At 44.2% G+C, this 13,825-nt stretch overlaps 1 protein-coding gene across 3 annotated transcripts in view; it reads left to right on the forward strand.

Annotated features, from left to right (window-relative positions):
• OSBPL10 (oxysterol binding protein like 10) overlaps positions 1–13,825 on the forward strand; it is a 302,765-nt gene that overhangs the window by 115,782 nt on the left and 173,158 nt on the right. For all 3 annotated transcript variants that reach the window (XM_069958631.1, XM_069958632.1, XM_069958633.1), the window contains exon 3: positions 8,172–8,245. In XM_069958631.1, the coding sequence (XP_069814732.1) occupies positions 8,172–8,245 (74 nt within the window). The remainder of the gene's footprint in view (positions 1–8,171; positions 8,246–13,825) is intronic.

Genomic DNA, 13,825 nt, shown 5'->3' on the forward strand with positions numbered 1-13,825 from the left:
ACCCCCTTCGTCCGCGACCTCCCTCTCCACCTCCACCTGCAAGCCTCTTCGAAATAGTATCGCCACCCCTCTTGACTTTGAGGAGTAGTTGGCCGTATGGCATGAGTCTAGCCAGGCCGCTCGCAGAGCGGACGGTGAATCTTTTTTCCAATGAGTTTCCTGGATAAACATGATATCAGGTCTCATGCGTTTTAGGTGTGTGAGTACCTTTTTACGCTTAATGGGCGTGTTAAGCCCCGCCACATTCCAACTAAGGAGTCGTAGGGCGGAGGGGGTAGTGTATGTATCCGCAACCGGTTGGTCAGAGGGAATCATATGTGTGTCTGTTGTACATGAGTGAGCATGTCAATAAACATACAGTTGTGCGTCCCCCGTCGTCCCAGCGAGCAACGAGAGACCGCATATCATATAGGGTGAAGCCGGAGGCCCCACACAAGAACACAGGAGTGTCAGCATAGCATCTAGGAAAATAAGGAAAGGTTAGCTTCAGCAGAAAACAGTAACAAATAAACATCTGAGACAAACTGATCAGTGGTAGTACTAATTGAAACCAAAAGGTCTGCAACACAACACGGATAATATAGTGTATCATGTGGATTAGGGAAAAAAAAAAAAAAAAAAGAGAAAAGGAAGGAAAAAATAAGAAGAAACCAGAACTAGTGCCTGCATGTCCCTGTGTTGGAATTATCCTGGATGATTATCCTGTCCAATTCGGAAGTGACGACGCGCGTGTATGGGGTCATCAAAGAGGAGTTGTCTTCCCTCGGATTGAACCCGTAATTTTGCTGGATATAGCAACTGAAAGCGAATATCATGGTCATGTAGATAGCGACAAATAGGGGTAAAATTTTTGCGCTTTTGTGAGACAGTGACCGAGAAATCCTGGAAGATTATGACTGAGAAGTCCTGGATCCTGAGAGCCCTTTTATTTCTGAAGGCACGTAACACTTTCTCCTTGATGGCCCAGTTTTGGTAGCGGGCAATAACTGGTCGAGGACGAGCGTTCCTGTCTCCAGGAGGCCTTGGAGGCCCTATGCGGTGTGCTCGCTCGATAGAAAGGGCATCTGGAGGGCCCTCTATCTCCAACACTGCAGGTAGGGTGGAAGTCAATAGCTGATGAAGGGCTGGGCCGACATAGGACTCAGGAATGCCCACAAACCGGAGGTTGTTTCGTCTCTCGCGGTTTTCCAGATCATCAAGTTTGTCTGCGAGTGCAACCTCCGCCTCTCGGTGTCGGGCTATCGCTTGTTCCAGGGCAGATGTGGAGATTTCACAGGACGTCACTCTTCCCTCCAGGTCGGATATTTTCTGGGTGTTTTCTGTGATTTGGGTTAACGCTGAAGTGATGGTAGCATGTATAGTATCCAGTCGCTTGTCAAACATGGGCATCAGTATGCGAGACACCTCTTGGGCCACCGAGGCAGCACTGAGTGGGTGATGTTCGGGCGGGTCCGCCCCACTGTAGGCTGGAGACATATTTGGTGGAGTAATGTCATCCCTATCAGGGGAGGGAGGGTCAAAAATGTCATTTGAGGATTGTTGCGAAGCGTTCGCAGAGGTTTTGGGGGTCACCCTACTTTTCGTGGTTTTCGTCTGTTGTTTAGATGCCATTTTAGTGGGTTGCTGATGGGTAGGGGAAAGTTGTAGTTGCGATTGGCGTCTGCGGTTTATCCTGTCCGAGGGAGTCTTAGAGAGGAATTTGTCCATGACCCCTCCTGGGGCATACAAGGATTACGTAGGTGTACGGGAAATGCCAAGGCACCATTCAGTAAGGGTTCACATAGGAATGAGGGGTATCAAGGTCTCAGCCCCATCACGGCTCCATCCGCCACCTCAATGCTTGAATGATATTTGAAGAGTAGAGAAACATGTAGCACACGCTGCGGTTGTGCTAGCCCTCTAATGTAGTTTTAAGCACAGCCAGCGAGTGAGGGCAACATATAAGACAATAGTTATAAATTGCGTTATGGACAGATGCTGTATTAAGTATGCAGACCCAGGGCTCCAATCCAAGCGTATTCACTGCTATCACTTGTTGGTGCAGCGTTCGATCAGAGGTGGATTGCTGGACAGTGTAGGGTGTCCGTGGTCAGTGGCGCGGCCGTGTGTTTGAGGAGCCCAAGGTGTTATAGGAGGCAGTTTATGGATGTGGGTTAGGCAGGGGGGAATCCCACGGGGGCAGGAGTACAAGAGGGAATGTTCATGAGAGAGTGTTCATGTTTGGCTTGGTCCTGCAACTCAAGTCAAAGCAATGTGGGGGAGGTCATGGGGAAAATTCAGGCAGCCCCTTTGTTGTGGGCTTAACTGTAGCGTTCCCCTTATGCTGCTAATCGGTGACAGTCACTGCAGGGGGCTGTGTGACGCACCCTGTGTCATCCAAGATGGCGCCTCGTCTCTCCTCCACCTGTGCTGCCCCGTCCCCCACACAATACCTTCTCCTCCCGGGGGTCTCGGTCGGGCGGGGATCCGCTCCGGTTGCTATCAGCGGGGGGTGTACAGGACGTGCGGCAGCTCCCCACCAGGATCCGCGTGGCGCTCGCTCCCCCCGGATCTCAGCGGCGCCTTCCGTCCAGGCCGCGGGTAGAGCCGCAGCCGCAGCACGTGGGTAAAACGGCGTTCCTCTGCGCCTCGGTCCCCACACTCCGACTCCTGTTCAGGTGGGTCCGGAGGGGCTGTAAAGACGTCAGGCCCCCGCCACCCGAGCGGTCCGAGATGACAGTGGAGGTGGAGGGCAGCTGCTGTGTCCTCCGCGTGGGGGCAAGATGGCGCCGCCTCACTGTGCGGTGCCGTCAGTCAACCGGCCGCTGCGCCTCTGTTATGACCCGAGCCGGGTCAGACTTGGTGGCAATGAGTCGTCCCCGATTTGCTCCTTGTCCCGGAGGTCCGCTGCGGGGGGAAACAGGGGTGTAAGTCCCCCGAATAGGCCGCGGGTACAAGGAGGCAGCCGGAGCCCAGGTAAAATGCGGCCACTCGTGGTGTCCCGCCCACCGGAAGTCCTTGCACGTTGTTTTAAAATAAAATACTGACCAAGATACTGAGCAAAAATACTGTGTGTAAACATAGGCTTAAAAATGAAAGAATGAGAAAAAAGCCATCTATTTAATTTCCATCAGGGGATTTAAATCTGAGAATGAACTGCTGGCAGGTCTCTAGACAGGTGAGTTACCCCTAGACCACAGCTCCAACACATTAGAGAGAAGAGATTAAATTATACCTGAGTGTGTTTCTTTCAGACATGAACTGCCTACAGAGGACTGATCTGCAATCTGACAGCTGTGGGAGCAGGAGGCCGGGCAGCATTGATTATGCATGAAGAGGGAGGAGGATGCATGCCAGAGTGTGGCACCAACAGCTGCTCTGTGACTCTGTGACTAGTACAGTAGGAGACATAAGATTGTACCTAATCCGCTGCACAGAAAATTACCAAAAAGGCACCATGCTCACTGGGGGGATGCCAGCTACAGCACACTGTCAGCACCTAAGGTAGGGCCCAGGAGCTGACAGATTCCCTTTAAATGTTAGCAATGGCAGCTCTAAAAGTCAAACCTTTCCCTGGGAGGAGCTATCCCTTCTTACGAATGACACCGCTTTATATTAGGTTAATGGTTGGTTCTAGCTCTGAAGTATCTAAACTAAAATTAAAATATGGTATTGTGCGGAACCCAAGGTAGCCTACACTCACCGGCCACTTTATTAGGTACACCTGTCCAACTGCACGTTACCACTTAATTTCTAATCAGCCAATCACATGGCGGCAACTCAGTGCATTTAGGCATGTAGACATGGTCAAGACAATCTCCTGCAGTTCAAACCGAGCATCAGTATGGGGAAGAAAGGTGATTTGAGTGCCTTTGAACGTGGCATGGTTGTTGGTGCCAGATGGGCTGGTCTGAGTATTTCAGAAACTGCTGATCTACTGGGATTTTCACGCACAACCATCTCTAGGGTTTACAGAGAATGGTCCGAAAAAGAAAAAACATCCAGTGAGCGGCAGATCTGTGGGCGGAAATGCCTTGTTGATGCCAGAGGTCAGAGGAGAATGGGCAGACTGGTTCGAGCTGATAGAAAGGCAACAGTGACTCAAATAGCCAACCGTTACAACCAAGGTAGGCAGAAGAGCATCTCTGAACGCACAGTACGTCGAACTTTGAGGCAGATGGGCTACAGCAGCAGAAGACCACACCGGGTGCCACTCCTTTCAGCTAAGAACAGGAAACTGAGGCTACAATTTGCACAAGCTCATCGAAATTGGACAGTAGAAGATTGGAAAAACGTTGCCTGGTCTGATGAGTCTCGATTTCTGCTGCGACATTCGGATGGTAGGGTCAGAATTTGGCGTCAACAACATGAAAGCATGGATCCATCCTGCCTTGTATCAACGGTTCAGGCTGGTGGTGGTGGTGTCATGTAGTGGGAAATATTTTCTTGGCACTCTTTGGGCCCCTTGGTACCAATTGAGCATCGTTGCAACGCCACAGCCTACCTGAGTATTGTTGCTGACCATGTCCATCCCTTTATGACCACAATGTACCCAACATCTGATGGCTACTTTCAGCAGGATAATGCGCCATGTCATAAAGCTAGAATCACCTCAGACTGGTTTCTTGAACATGACAATGAGTTCACTGTACTCAAATGGCCTCTACAGTCACCAGATCTCAATCCAATAGAGCATCTTTGGGATGTGGTGCAACGGGAGATTCGCATCATGGATGTGCAGCCGACAAATCTGCGGCAACTGTGTCGTGGCATCATGTCAATATGGACCAAAATCTCTGAGGAATGCTTCCAGCACCTTGTTGAATCTATGCCACGAAGAATTGAGGCAGTTCTGAAGGCAAAAGGGGGTCCAACCCGTTACTACCATTGTGTACCTAATAAAGTGGCCGGTGAGTGTATATTCACTCAAAATCTGGTGAAATATGGAGGCCAACTAAAGAAATATTGACACCACATGGTCCATCTAGTCCTCCATTATTATATTACAAAAAACCTGCCGCATGGCTCCAGCCTGCCGCGAAACATTATAGTTGCCCTTTAAATATGTCTAAGATAAACTTATCTATTGTAAAACAAGGAAGTAATATAATAATAGAAGACTAGATGGACCATGTGGTTTCAATAATCTTTTAGTTGACCTCGATTTCTACAAGATTTTGAGTGAATATAGGCTACCTTCGGTTCGGCACAATACCATATGGACTGTGAACGTCGCATGTCTCCTAATAAAAGTCCTATTTAACCATGTAACTGATTTAGGTCTACGTGTTGCTAGCTAGTGGCTGAGGGGAGTTTTTTTCTTATTTTTTGTCTGCGGCTGAAAGAACACGGCTGGGGGTCGATCCGCTAGACTGCTGTAAGGTCTGGCAGTTTACCCTGCATTGTAAGACTGCTTCCATTTTCTTTTTTTTTTGCCAAACTGTAAAACTTCATATTGTGTATGATCTTTTTTGTTATGGGGATGGCGGGGAGGGGGTTGTTTGGAGTGGGGTGGGGGGGGGGGAGGGGTGTAGGGTGAAAATGAAACACTTTTTGTGTTTGTTCAATAAAGATGATCTGATTAAAAAAAAAAAATGTTACTGATTTAAAGCATACTTGTACTTTCAAATTGTTTTTTTCTTTTTAAACCAGCAGGCTTTACAATACTATTTAGAGTGGTGACAAGGTGATTTAAGTGCAGTTACTGCTGCTATGAGGTGCACAGCTGTTTCTCTATTTCAGAGGACAAAGGACAGCACTCGCTCCTCTTTGCTAGGCAATGACAAAGTACTGATGAACGTGCACTGGACTGAACAGGCTGGCCCAGAGCTGGATGATGATTTAGACAGTGGCCTACTATAGATGGCGTGTGGGGAAACAAGGGGATACAAGGTGTGACGTAAGCAGAAAGAAACAGCAGCAGCAAAACAAGGAAACGGTTATGATAAGCACTGAACTGCTTATCAAGATAATAATGGTGACAAGCCTGCGGACCTAGGGAAGAAGAGATTAGATTCAGGAGGCAGCAATGTGTGCATACACTAGTACTAACACTGGTATAAACACAAAGGACAGCTGTCCATAACTTTATGTGGCTAGAGATTGCAAGTGTGCAGCCCAGGCTCTATGCCTCTACAAATTCTTTTTAAAGTTGTCTCTCTATCTGTGTCTCTGTCACTAGCTAAGCCCTACCGCCACTTCCTGTGTACTGTCCTGGACCTAAATCTAACAATAGACAGTGAACAGCACATTGCTGGAAAGTAAAACGACTAGTGGCAAATTGAATAGCAAAGTTGCAGCAGCATGAGAATCACAACAATAAATAGGGCCTAAAGGTCCTGTGCACACCTCACCCACCAAAGACCCTAGCAGTTCCAATGTAAACCAAGTACATATATGAGGCACTCCAATCCACTCCAGATGTGTTTTCTTATTCCAATTGATGCAACCTTTACAGTCTTCATACAACATGGGCATCAGTGGTGTATCACAGCTAACACGCAGGCAACTGCTAGGTTCAGCAATGTGTACTAGCAGAATTGTCAAATTGCAGTAAGCTGCAAAGCAGTAGACCTGCAGCCTATTGTACAAGTGATATGATTGTACCCTACGAAGTCTAAAAGTGTAAGGAAACAAAATTAAATATTAAACCATATTAGTATTACCACATCTAGAAATATCTTAAGGAATAAAATGCAATGGTGTTTATGCCACACGGTGAACAGAATTGCTACTCTCCTTACCTTCTAAAAATAATCAGCTATTAAGTGCCTTTATAAAATGCCTTTATCTGACCCCTGCAAGAGTCCATTCTTGGTCTTTTGTTTGTTCTTAAAGTGTGCTTGTCCTTAAAAAGTTTCATGCACCCTAAAATGGTAGTAAAATATAAACTGCTCCCCACACAAAGAATTAGCTCCTACACAGCCCAGTAGATGGATAAACAAAATGTATAGTGAAGAGGACAAAGCTGTGCATTTTTTAGTGTCCCTTTCATTTGAAAAAATTTTTTTGGACATATTGACATTTTTTACTAGTTGGAAACCCAGTGCCGAGACCCCTGCTGATTAAGTAGAATGAGCAGAGAGAAGCAAGGGCTTAAAGAGAAACTCTGGCAGTTTTATTTACTTTCAAATCAACTGGTGTCAGAAATACATAGATATATAAATAAGAAGAGGCAGGGGTACACACCGGGTGTAGATGGTAGGTGCTTTTCATGGGCGGGTTTCCACCCCAGTAGACTGTAAAAGAAGACTCCGTAGCACTCTTTTTCATGCAAAAGTGTTCAAAAGTTTATTAACAGCGTGCAAAGCCAGGTATGTATACAACATTTATCTCCACACTGGTGATTATATAATAGAAGCTTTGTATGGCGACTGATGCTTTTACCCTACTAGGGTCTTTCTCAATGTCGCAGTGTGGTAGTATGCTGAGGGGCACTCCTGGCGCGTATCAAGCGCTTGAAAAAGAGTGCTATGGAGTCTTCTATTACATTACAGAAATATATAGATGGTTATATAGATTTGTAATTTACTTTTATGTAAAAATCTGAATTCTTCCAGTACTCATGAGCTGCTATATGTCCTGCCGGGAGTGATGTATAGTTTCCAGTCATAACATGGTGCTCTCTGCTGCCACCTACTGCAGCAGAGAGCACAGTGTCGGACTGGAAAGAATATACCCCTTCCTGACGGACATGTAGCAGCTGATAAGTACTGGAAGACTGGAGATTTTTATATAGAAGTAAATTACAAATCTATATAACTTTCTAACACCTGTTGATTTGAAAGAATTTATTTTTTTGACGGAGTACCTCTTTTTAAGTGCTAGCAGCCATCTCCCTCCAGACTTTTTTTTTATAATGTGACCATCCATTGAAGCTTAAGAGGCCACAGGGTCCTCCCACTCTACCACTGTTTGGTTAATTGTACTTTAATCTTATGCCCCTCCCTCCCCTCTTTTATCACCCCTTCTTACGTTTAGCTTCCTTTTTGTCTTTCTGTCTTTAATAAATTTAGTGCTTTAATATTTTCTTTTTATAGTTTATACCCCTCTATGTATAAGTGAATGTTTAGTAAAGTTGCCTTTAAAATAGGAGAAAATACAGTCATGTTGTATTTGTTGGCAGCTTATAAGAAGTTTTAGGATCGGATTCTATAATACAGTAATTATAGTGTATTTTTGTCACATTGTAGCCGCTGATTCCAAGGAGCGACAATTCTGGTTGACTCAGCTTCAAGCATGTGCCAAGCACCATACAGAGTCCAAGGTAAATAGCCTAAATTATTATAAATCAGCTATTTATACTTATATGCACTTATACAATGTTATATCTGTAGCTCCAAGCTTACCGTTCTGGAAACAAAAATAGAAACTTTAATATAGAGACTTTAATAAAAAGACATAGAAAAGTTATAGAATTGGAGCGGGAAATAAAGGCGCTGGATAATGTAATAAGCCATAAATATTCAGATTTGCTTCTAACAATAAGGTAATATAAGTGCAATATAAGGGGTGGACGGGGAGCACAGCGGCACGCCTCCCCGGCAGGCATATGACGGCGGGGCGGACAGGGAGCAGAGCGGCACACCTCCCGGCAGGCATGCGGCAATGGGCCTAATGGGGAGCAGAGCGGACAGGCCGGGGGAGCAGGAGGCATGATGCAGGGCGGGGCGGATGGGACCGGAGGCGGACTGGAAGCAGAGAGGCACACCTCCCGGCAGGCATACAGTGGTGGGGGCGGAGCGGCCGGGGGAGCAAGGAGGAGTGTAGCAGAAGAATTGAGCCGAACAGGAAGCAAAGAGGCGGCGGAGGAGGACGAGAAGCAGAGCGGACAGGCTGGGGGAAGCAGAGAGGCGATATGGTAAGCAAATTCTATGTCACAGGGGGAAATCATAGAGTTCATTCCATCATTTCCCTGAAAGGGGTCAGTGATTTGAACAATTCCCTAGGAAAATGATGGAACAGCGCGGTTATTTTATCATTTCCCAGGATTTGATCCCTTAGTGATTTGATCAAATCTCTGATTGTATCATTTCACTGCAACACACACACACACACACACACACACACACACATATATATATATATATACATATATATATATATATATATATATATATATATATATACATATACATATATATATATATATATATATATATATATATATATATATACATATATACAAAAATCAGAATTGTCCCTTAAAAGGGTTATCTGGAGAGCAGAAAAGAGCCTACCTCTTCTGCTCTCTGGTGTTCAATTTCCATCTTCTTACCATCCCTGCGGAAGAAGTGGAGCGCCAAATAACAGAAGAGGTAGGGCTATTAAGTGCTGTGTCAACTGATTGTAAGGCTAGAAAATGAATTTGTGTTGCAAGTTGACAAAAAAGTTCACTATACTATCCTCCCTGTCGCTCCTGTAGTGGTACTTCTCTGGTTGCTGCAGAGATATATATATGATCTTTTTGCGCCTTTGGCAATGATGTGGTGTTACATGAGACTGCTTCTACCAGTCCAAGGATGCACTGACCTTGTGTGACTTTCATCCATCACCGGAGACCAGCTGTACATAGATCACTGACGGACTACAGAGATATTTCCTGGGAAGTTTTTCTGAAAGCAGCAACATAATGGTGTGGAAGTACAGCTGTGTCTCCTTCTGAATTACTGCAGAAGGCCACACCTGCAAATTTTGGGTATGTATTGACCGTCTAACTAGATTCTAATGTGTACGATGCTGATTATAGGGGGAAGAATGGTCAAACATATGAACATGCCTGATCCCTTTTTTTTTAGTGGAGATAACTGCTGCAGGAGGAGTTTTTTGTTTTTCTTGCTAAAAATATAAGACTAACAAAGTCTGGAGTGGCTCTGTCCACAGTAACAAATGCTGATTAAGTATGTCTTTAATAGAAGTCACACTTAAACTTGGGGAGAGACTTATGAACACTGCGGCTAGGACGGACGGCAGGGAGAAGGCACAGATTCGCCTGATTTACCATGATTTACGCTGCTCGCAGGTGGAAATCATGGCGGAAATCTGCACCCACTGTACGGTAGGCGCAGGTCAGGCCACATTCACTAAGAGGCAAGCGTCTCTTAGTAAATCTGGTGGGGCAGTTGGGGGCGTGGTCTAATTTTAGACCGGTGTATGAGTATGCTGATCTTTATAAATGTTTTACTTAGTGACTATTGTACAATTAACACTTACACACATCCTCTGACAAATAACAATAAGGACCACTGCTGTTTTATTCACCACCAAACCCCAACAAAATGGAAAAGTGGAAAATATTTTTTTTTTAAAGTGGAGAGTATTCTGCTTATTACATCAAACAAATATTGTACTCCCTCCAGCCCAGATAGCTAGATTATCCTTTCAATGGATGATCTCTGACTGCTCTACTAATATAATGTAGCACAGAAATGTTTTTCCTTCAAATGATTTTTCAAATAATTTTAAAGCGTAACTGTCATTTCAGGGTCATTTTTCTGAAAACATTAAATATCTATAGTACGAGCGATTTTAAGAAACTCTGTAATAGGTTTTATGTACTAAAAGAGTTTCCTTCTGGACTGAAAAAGCAATCTCCCAGCCTCCCCCCTCACATCAAATGAAGCAGGATTTCTGTCTCCATTATGTGGCTATGGAGAGGGGAGGGGCTGTTAGGAGTGACTGAGCACGGAGCAGTCCTGCACAGCACAACACCCTGCAATCTTCTCTCAGTAAGTTCATAGATAAGCACTGACCTTTCTGACACCTGAATTTAGCGTTTTAGCTGCCCAGACAGTCTAGAAACAGCTGACCTTCATGTCACCTCTTCCTTCTCCCTCAGCCCCTCCCCCCTCCATAGGCTTACAATGGAGAGAGCAGAACCCGTCTTCACTGGCTTCTCTGTAATGAAGACGTGTTTGCCTGATAATGCACAGATAAGAAGTCAGGGGGAGAGGCTGGGAGATTGCTTCTTGAGGACAGAAGGAGGCTTTTTTGGCTGATAAAACCTATTACAGAGTTTCTTAAAAAAGCTTATACTACTGATTTCTGCAATAAAAAAAAAACATGACAGTTACTCTTTAAGGATCTAGAAGTAGAAGATCATGTAAGCGAGAACCTTTTTCCAAGTTATGGTGAGGTAAGGAAAGATGGTTTTAGGCCAAAAGAGTATCTGACTGACCACTTGTACTGTATATGACCAACTTTAGAGTCAAATTTAATTTTAGAAAAGGCAAGATTTTTTCTTTGGTATCCATGATTCAAAAAGTAATAAATAGAAAAATAAAAGATTACTTTAATCACTAGAGGAAAACTAATGGTTATCTCTTTTATATCAACCCTTGTTTTCGTCAAAAGATTAAAAGGGATTGTTCAACTTCATCGGATTATGTGTGAAATGTCAATTGTATAGGATTTGGATAATGGTTAATTTTAAGCAAATAAGACATTAAATTATTATCTCTCATAATCCTATCTGGAATTTTGACTTAAGGCTTGATAAAAAAGTGTGAGTCAGTTCTAAAATAAATCATTGAATTTCTTTCACTAGCAAGTAATTGTTCTTTTATATGAAGCAAAATAGGTGGGCAAGGCATATCACCAGAATATGCAATGTGTTTCTGAGTAGTACCCGACACTGCCCGGGTATAAAGTGTCAGTCTGTTAATTAGATTTGTTCCAAGGTCGCCCAGGAGGCCAACCTATGCCCTTGTTGGTTTTTTTTTTTTTTTCTACAGGCAAGTCATATATCTTGACAGTTATATACTCTTTATGTTAATTATAACTTAAAGCGACTCTGTGCCCACAGTCTGACCCCCCCCCCGCCCAAAACCGCTTGTGCCGTCTGATATCTGCTTTTACTCCAAGATCTGTCCTGGGGTCCGTTCGGCAAGTGATGGAGTTATTGTCCTAAATAACAACTTTTAAACTTAAACTGTGTGAAATTGGTGTGGTGCCCTAGGATTGCAACACCCCTCCATCCCTTCTCATCACTAGGAACGCCCCTAGGCAGGATTCTTCCTATTCATCACCTGTCTGAACCCTGCACAGGTGCCTTAATGATCCAGCACATGTGTGGTGTTCACACAGGTGATGAATAGGAGAAATTGTTCTAGGGGCATTCCTAATGATGAAGAGAGCGGGGAGGAGGGACGGAGGGGTGTCGCAATCCTAGGACATGGGTAATCTAAGCCATGCCAATTTGACACAGGGCTGCAAGTTTAAAAGTTGTTTTTAGGACAATAACTGCATCACCTGCTGAACGTATCTTGATTAAAAGCAGCTATCTGAAGGTACATGTGGTTTTGGTGTGTGTGTGTGTGGGGGGGGGAGGGGTCAGATTGTGGGTACAAAGTCACTTAAAGCACATTAAGTAGTAACCATATTGGTTGATAAGGTTCCAGTATACCTTCCCAACTGTGTGTGTGTGTGTGTGTAGGGGGCTGTGGTCAGACACTGACATCATCTTGTTGAGGTAAAATCTGATCTCCAGACCATTCTACTATTTATTTCTATCGATCTGTTTTGAGGCAGCCACGCCTAGCAACCAATCAGATGCCAGCTCCCGTTGAAAATTAAAATAGAAATCATATTGGTTTCTAATGCTGCGTTTACACGAAACGATTTGAAAGATAATCGTACGTGTAAACGCAGCGAACGATCAAACGACGAGCGAGAAATCGTTCATTTTGATCAACAAGTTCTCAAATCGTTGTTGATCGTTCGCAAAAAAATCGCAGATTGTTCTGTGTGAATTGTCGTTCGCCGATTTAACCAATGTGTGAGATAGGCTTTAAGCGATCGCAAAACGAATTTCCGTACGATATATCGTACCGTCTAAACGCTGATCGTTAAGAAAAAAACCCGTTGCTCTGACATCGTTAATCGTACGATCGGGCAAATTATCGTTCCGTGTAAACGTAGCATAAGGCTTCAATATACTATTCCAGCTACGATTATTGTGTGTGTGTGTGTGTGTGTGTGTGTGTGAGAGAGAGAGGAGGGGTCAGACACTGCCATCATCTTTGTAAGGTAAAGTCTGATGTCTAGAATATTCTACCATTTATTTCTATGGGTCTGTTTTTCCCTCACCCTCTCCTCGTGAGCTTCCAACAGGCCTGGCTGTCATATCTGTGATTCTTTGGATCTGCACATTTATGTCACCTGCACATTGCTGGGGAGACACGCAGCTCTAAATATGTCACCTGTGTGCTTGTGAGAAGATTTGTCTATTCATTTCTATTGGTCCATTTAAACAGAAAGATTATCTGACAGATTATCTGCCAAAGATTTGAAGCCAAATCCAGAAACAGACTATAAACACAGATCAGGTCATAAAGGAAAGCCTGAGATTTCTTCTCTTTTCAAATCCATTTCTGGCTTTGGCTTTATATCTTTGACAGTTAATCTGTCAGATAATCTTTCTGTATAAATGGACCCTATTGGGTGGTCTTAACCATCCCCATCCCCTCCTGTACATCTGCCAAGGATGGGACCTTCATGGTCAAATAGTTCAGATGTTTGAAAGTCTGTAGCAGACAGACGGATGGACAGACATTCATTTTTATTATATAATTGGGAGGCAGACTTTTGTGTCCCATAAGGCTGGGTTTACATATACAGTGGTGCCTTGGATTACGAGCATAATTCGTTCCAGGACTGTGCTTGTAATTCAAATCTAAAACAAATGAAACAAACATTCAAAAACAGGTGAATATGTTCTATTATAAGTTACTGTACAGTATAGCAATCAGCATGTGGACTATGATGTATAGTAAGAGCATAAACCTGAAAATACAGCAGCATTTTGTAGATACAGGATGGAACTGCAGATCCCCATAATGCAGTAGCG

The sequence above is a fragment of the Dendropsophus ebraccatus genome, chromosome 2 (assembly GCF_027789765.1).
Source record: "Dendropsophus ebraccatus isolate aDenEbr1 chromosome 2, aDenEbr1.pat, whole genome shotgun sequence".
NCBI classification, from domain to species: domain Eukaryota; kingdom Metazoa; phylum Chordata; class Amphibia; order Anura; family Hylidae; genus Dendropsophus; species Dendropsophus ebraccatus.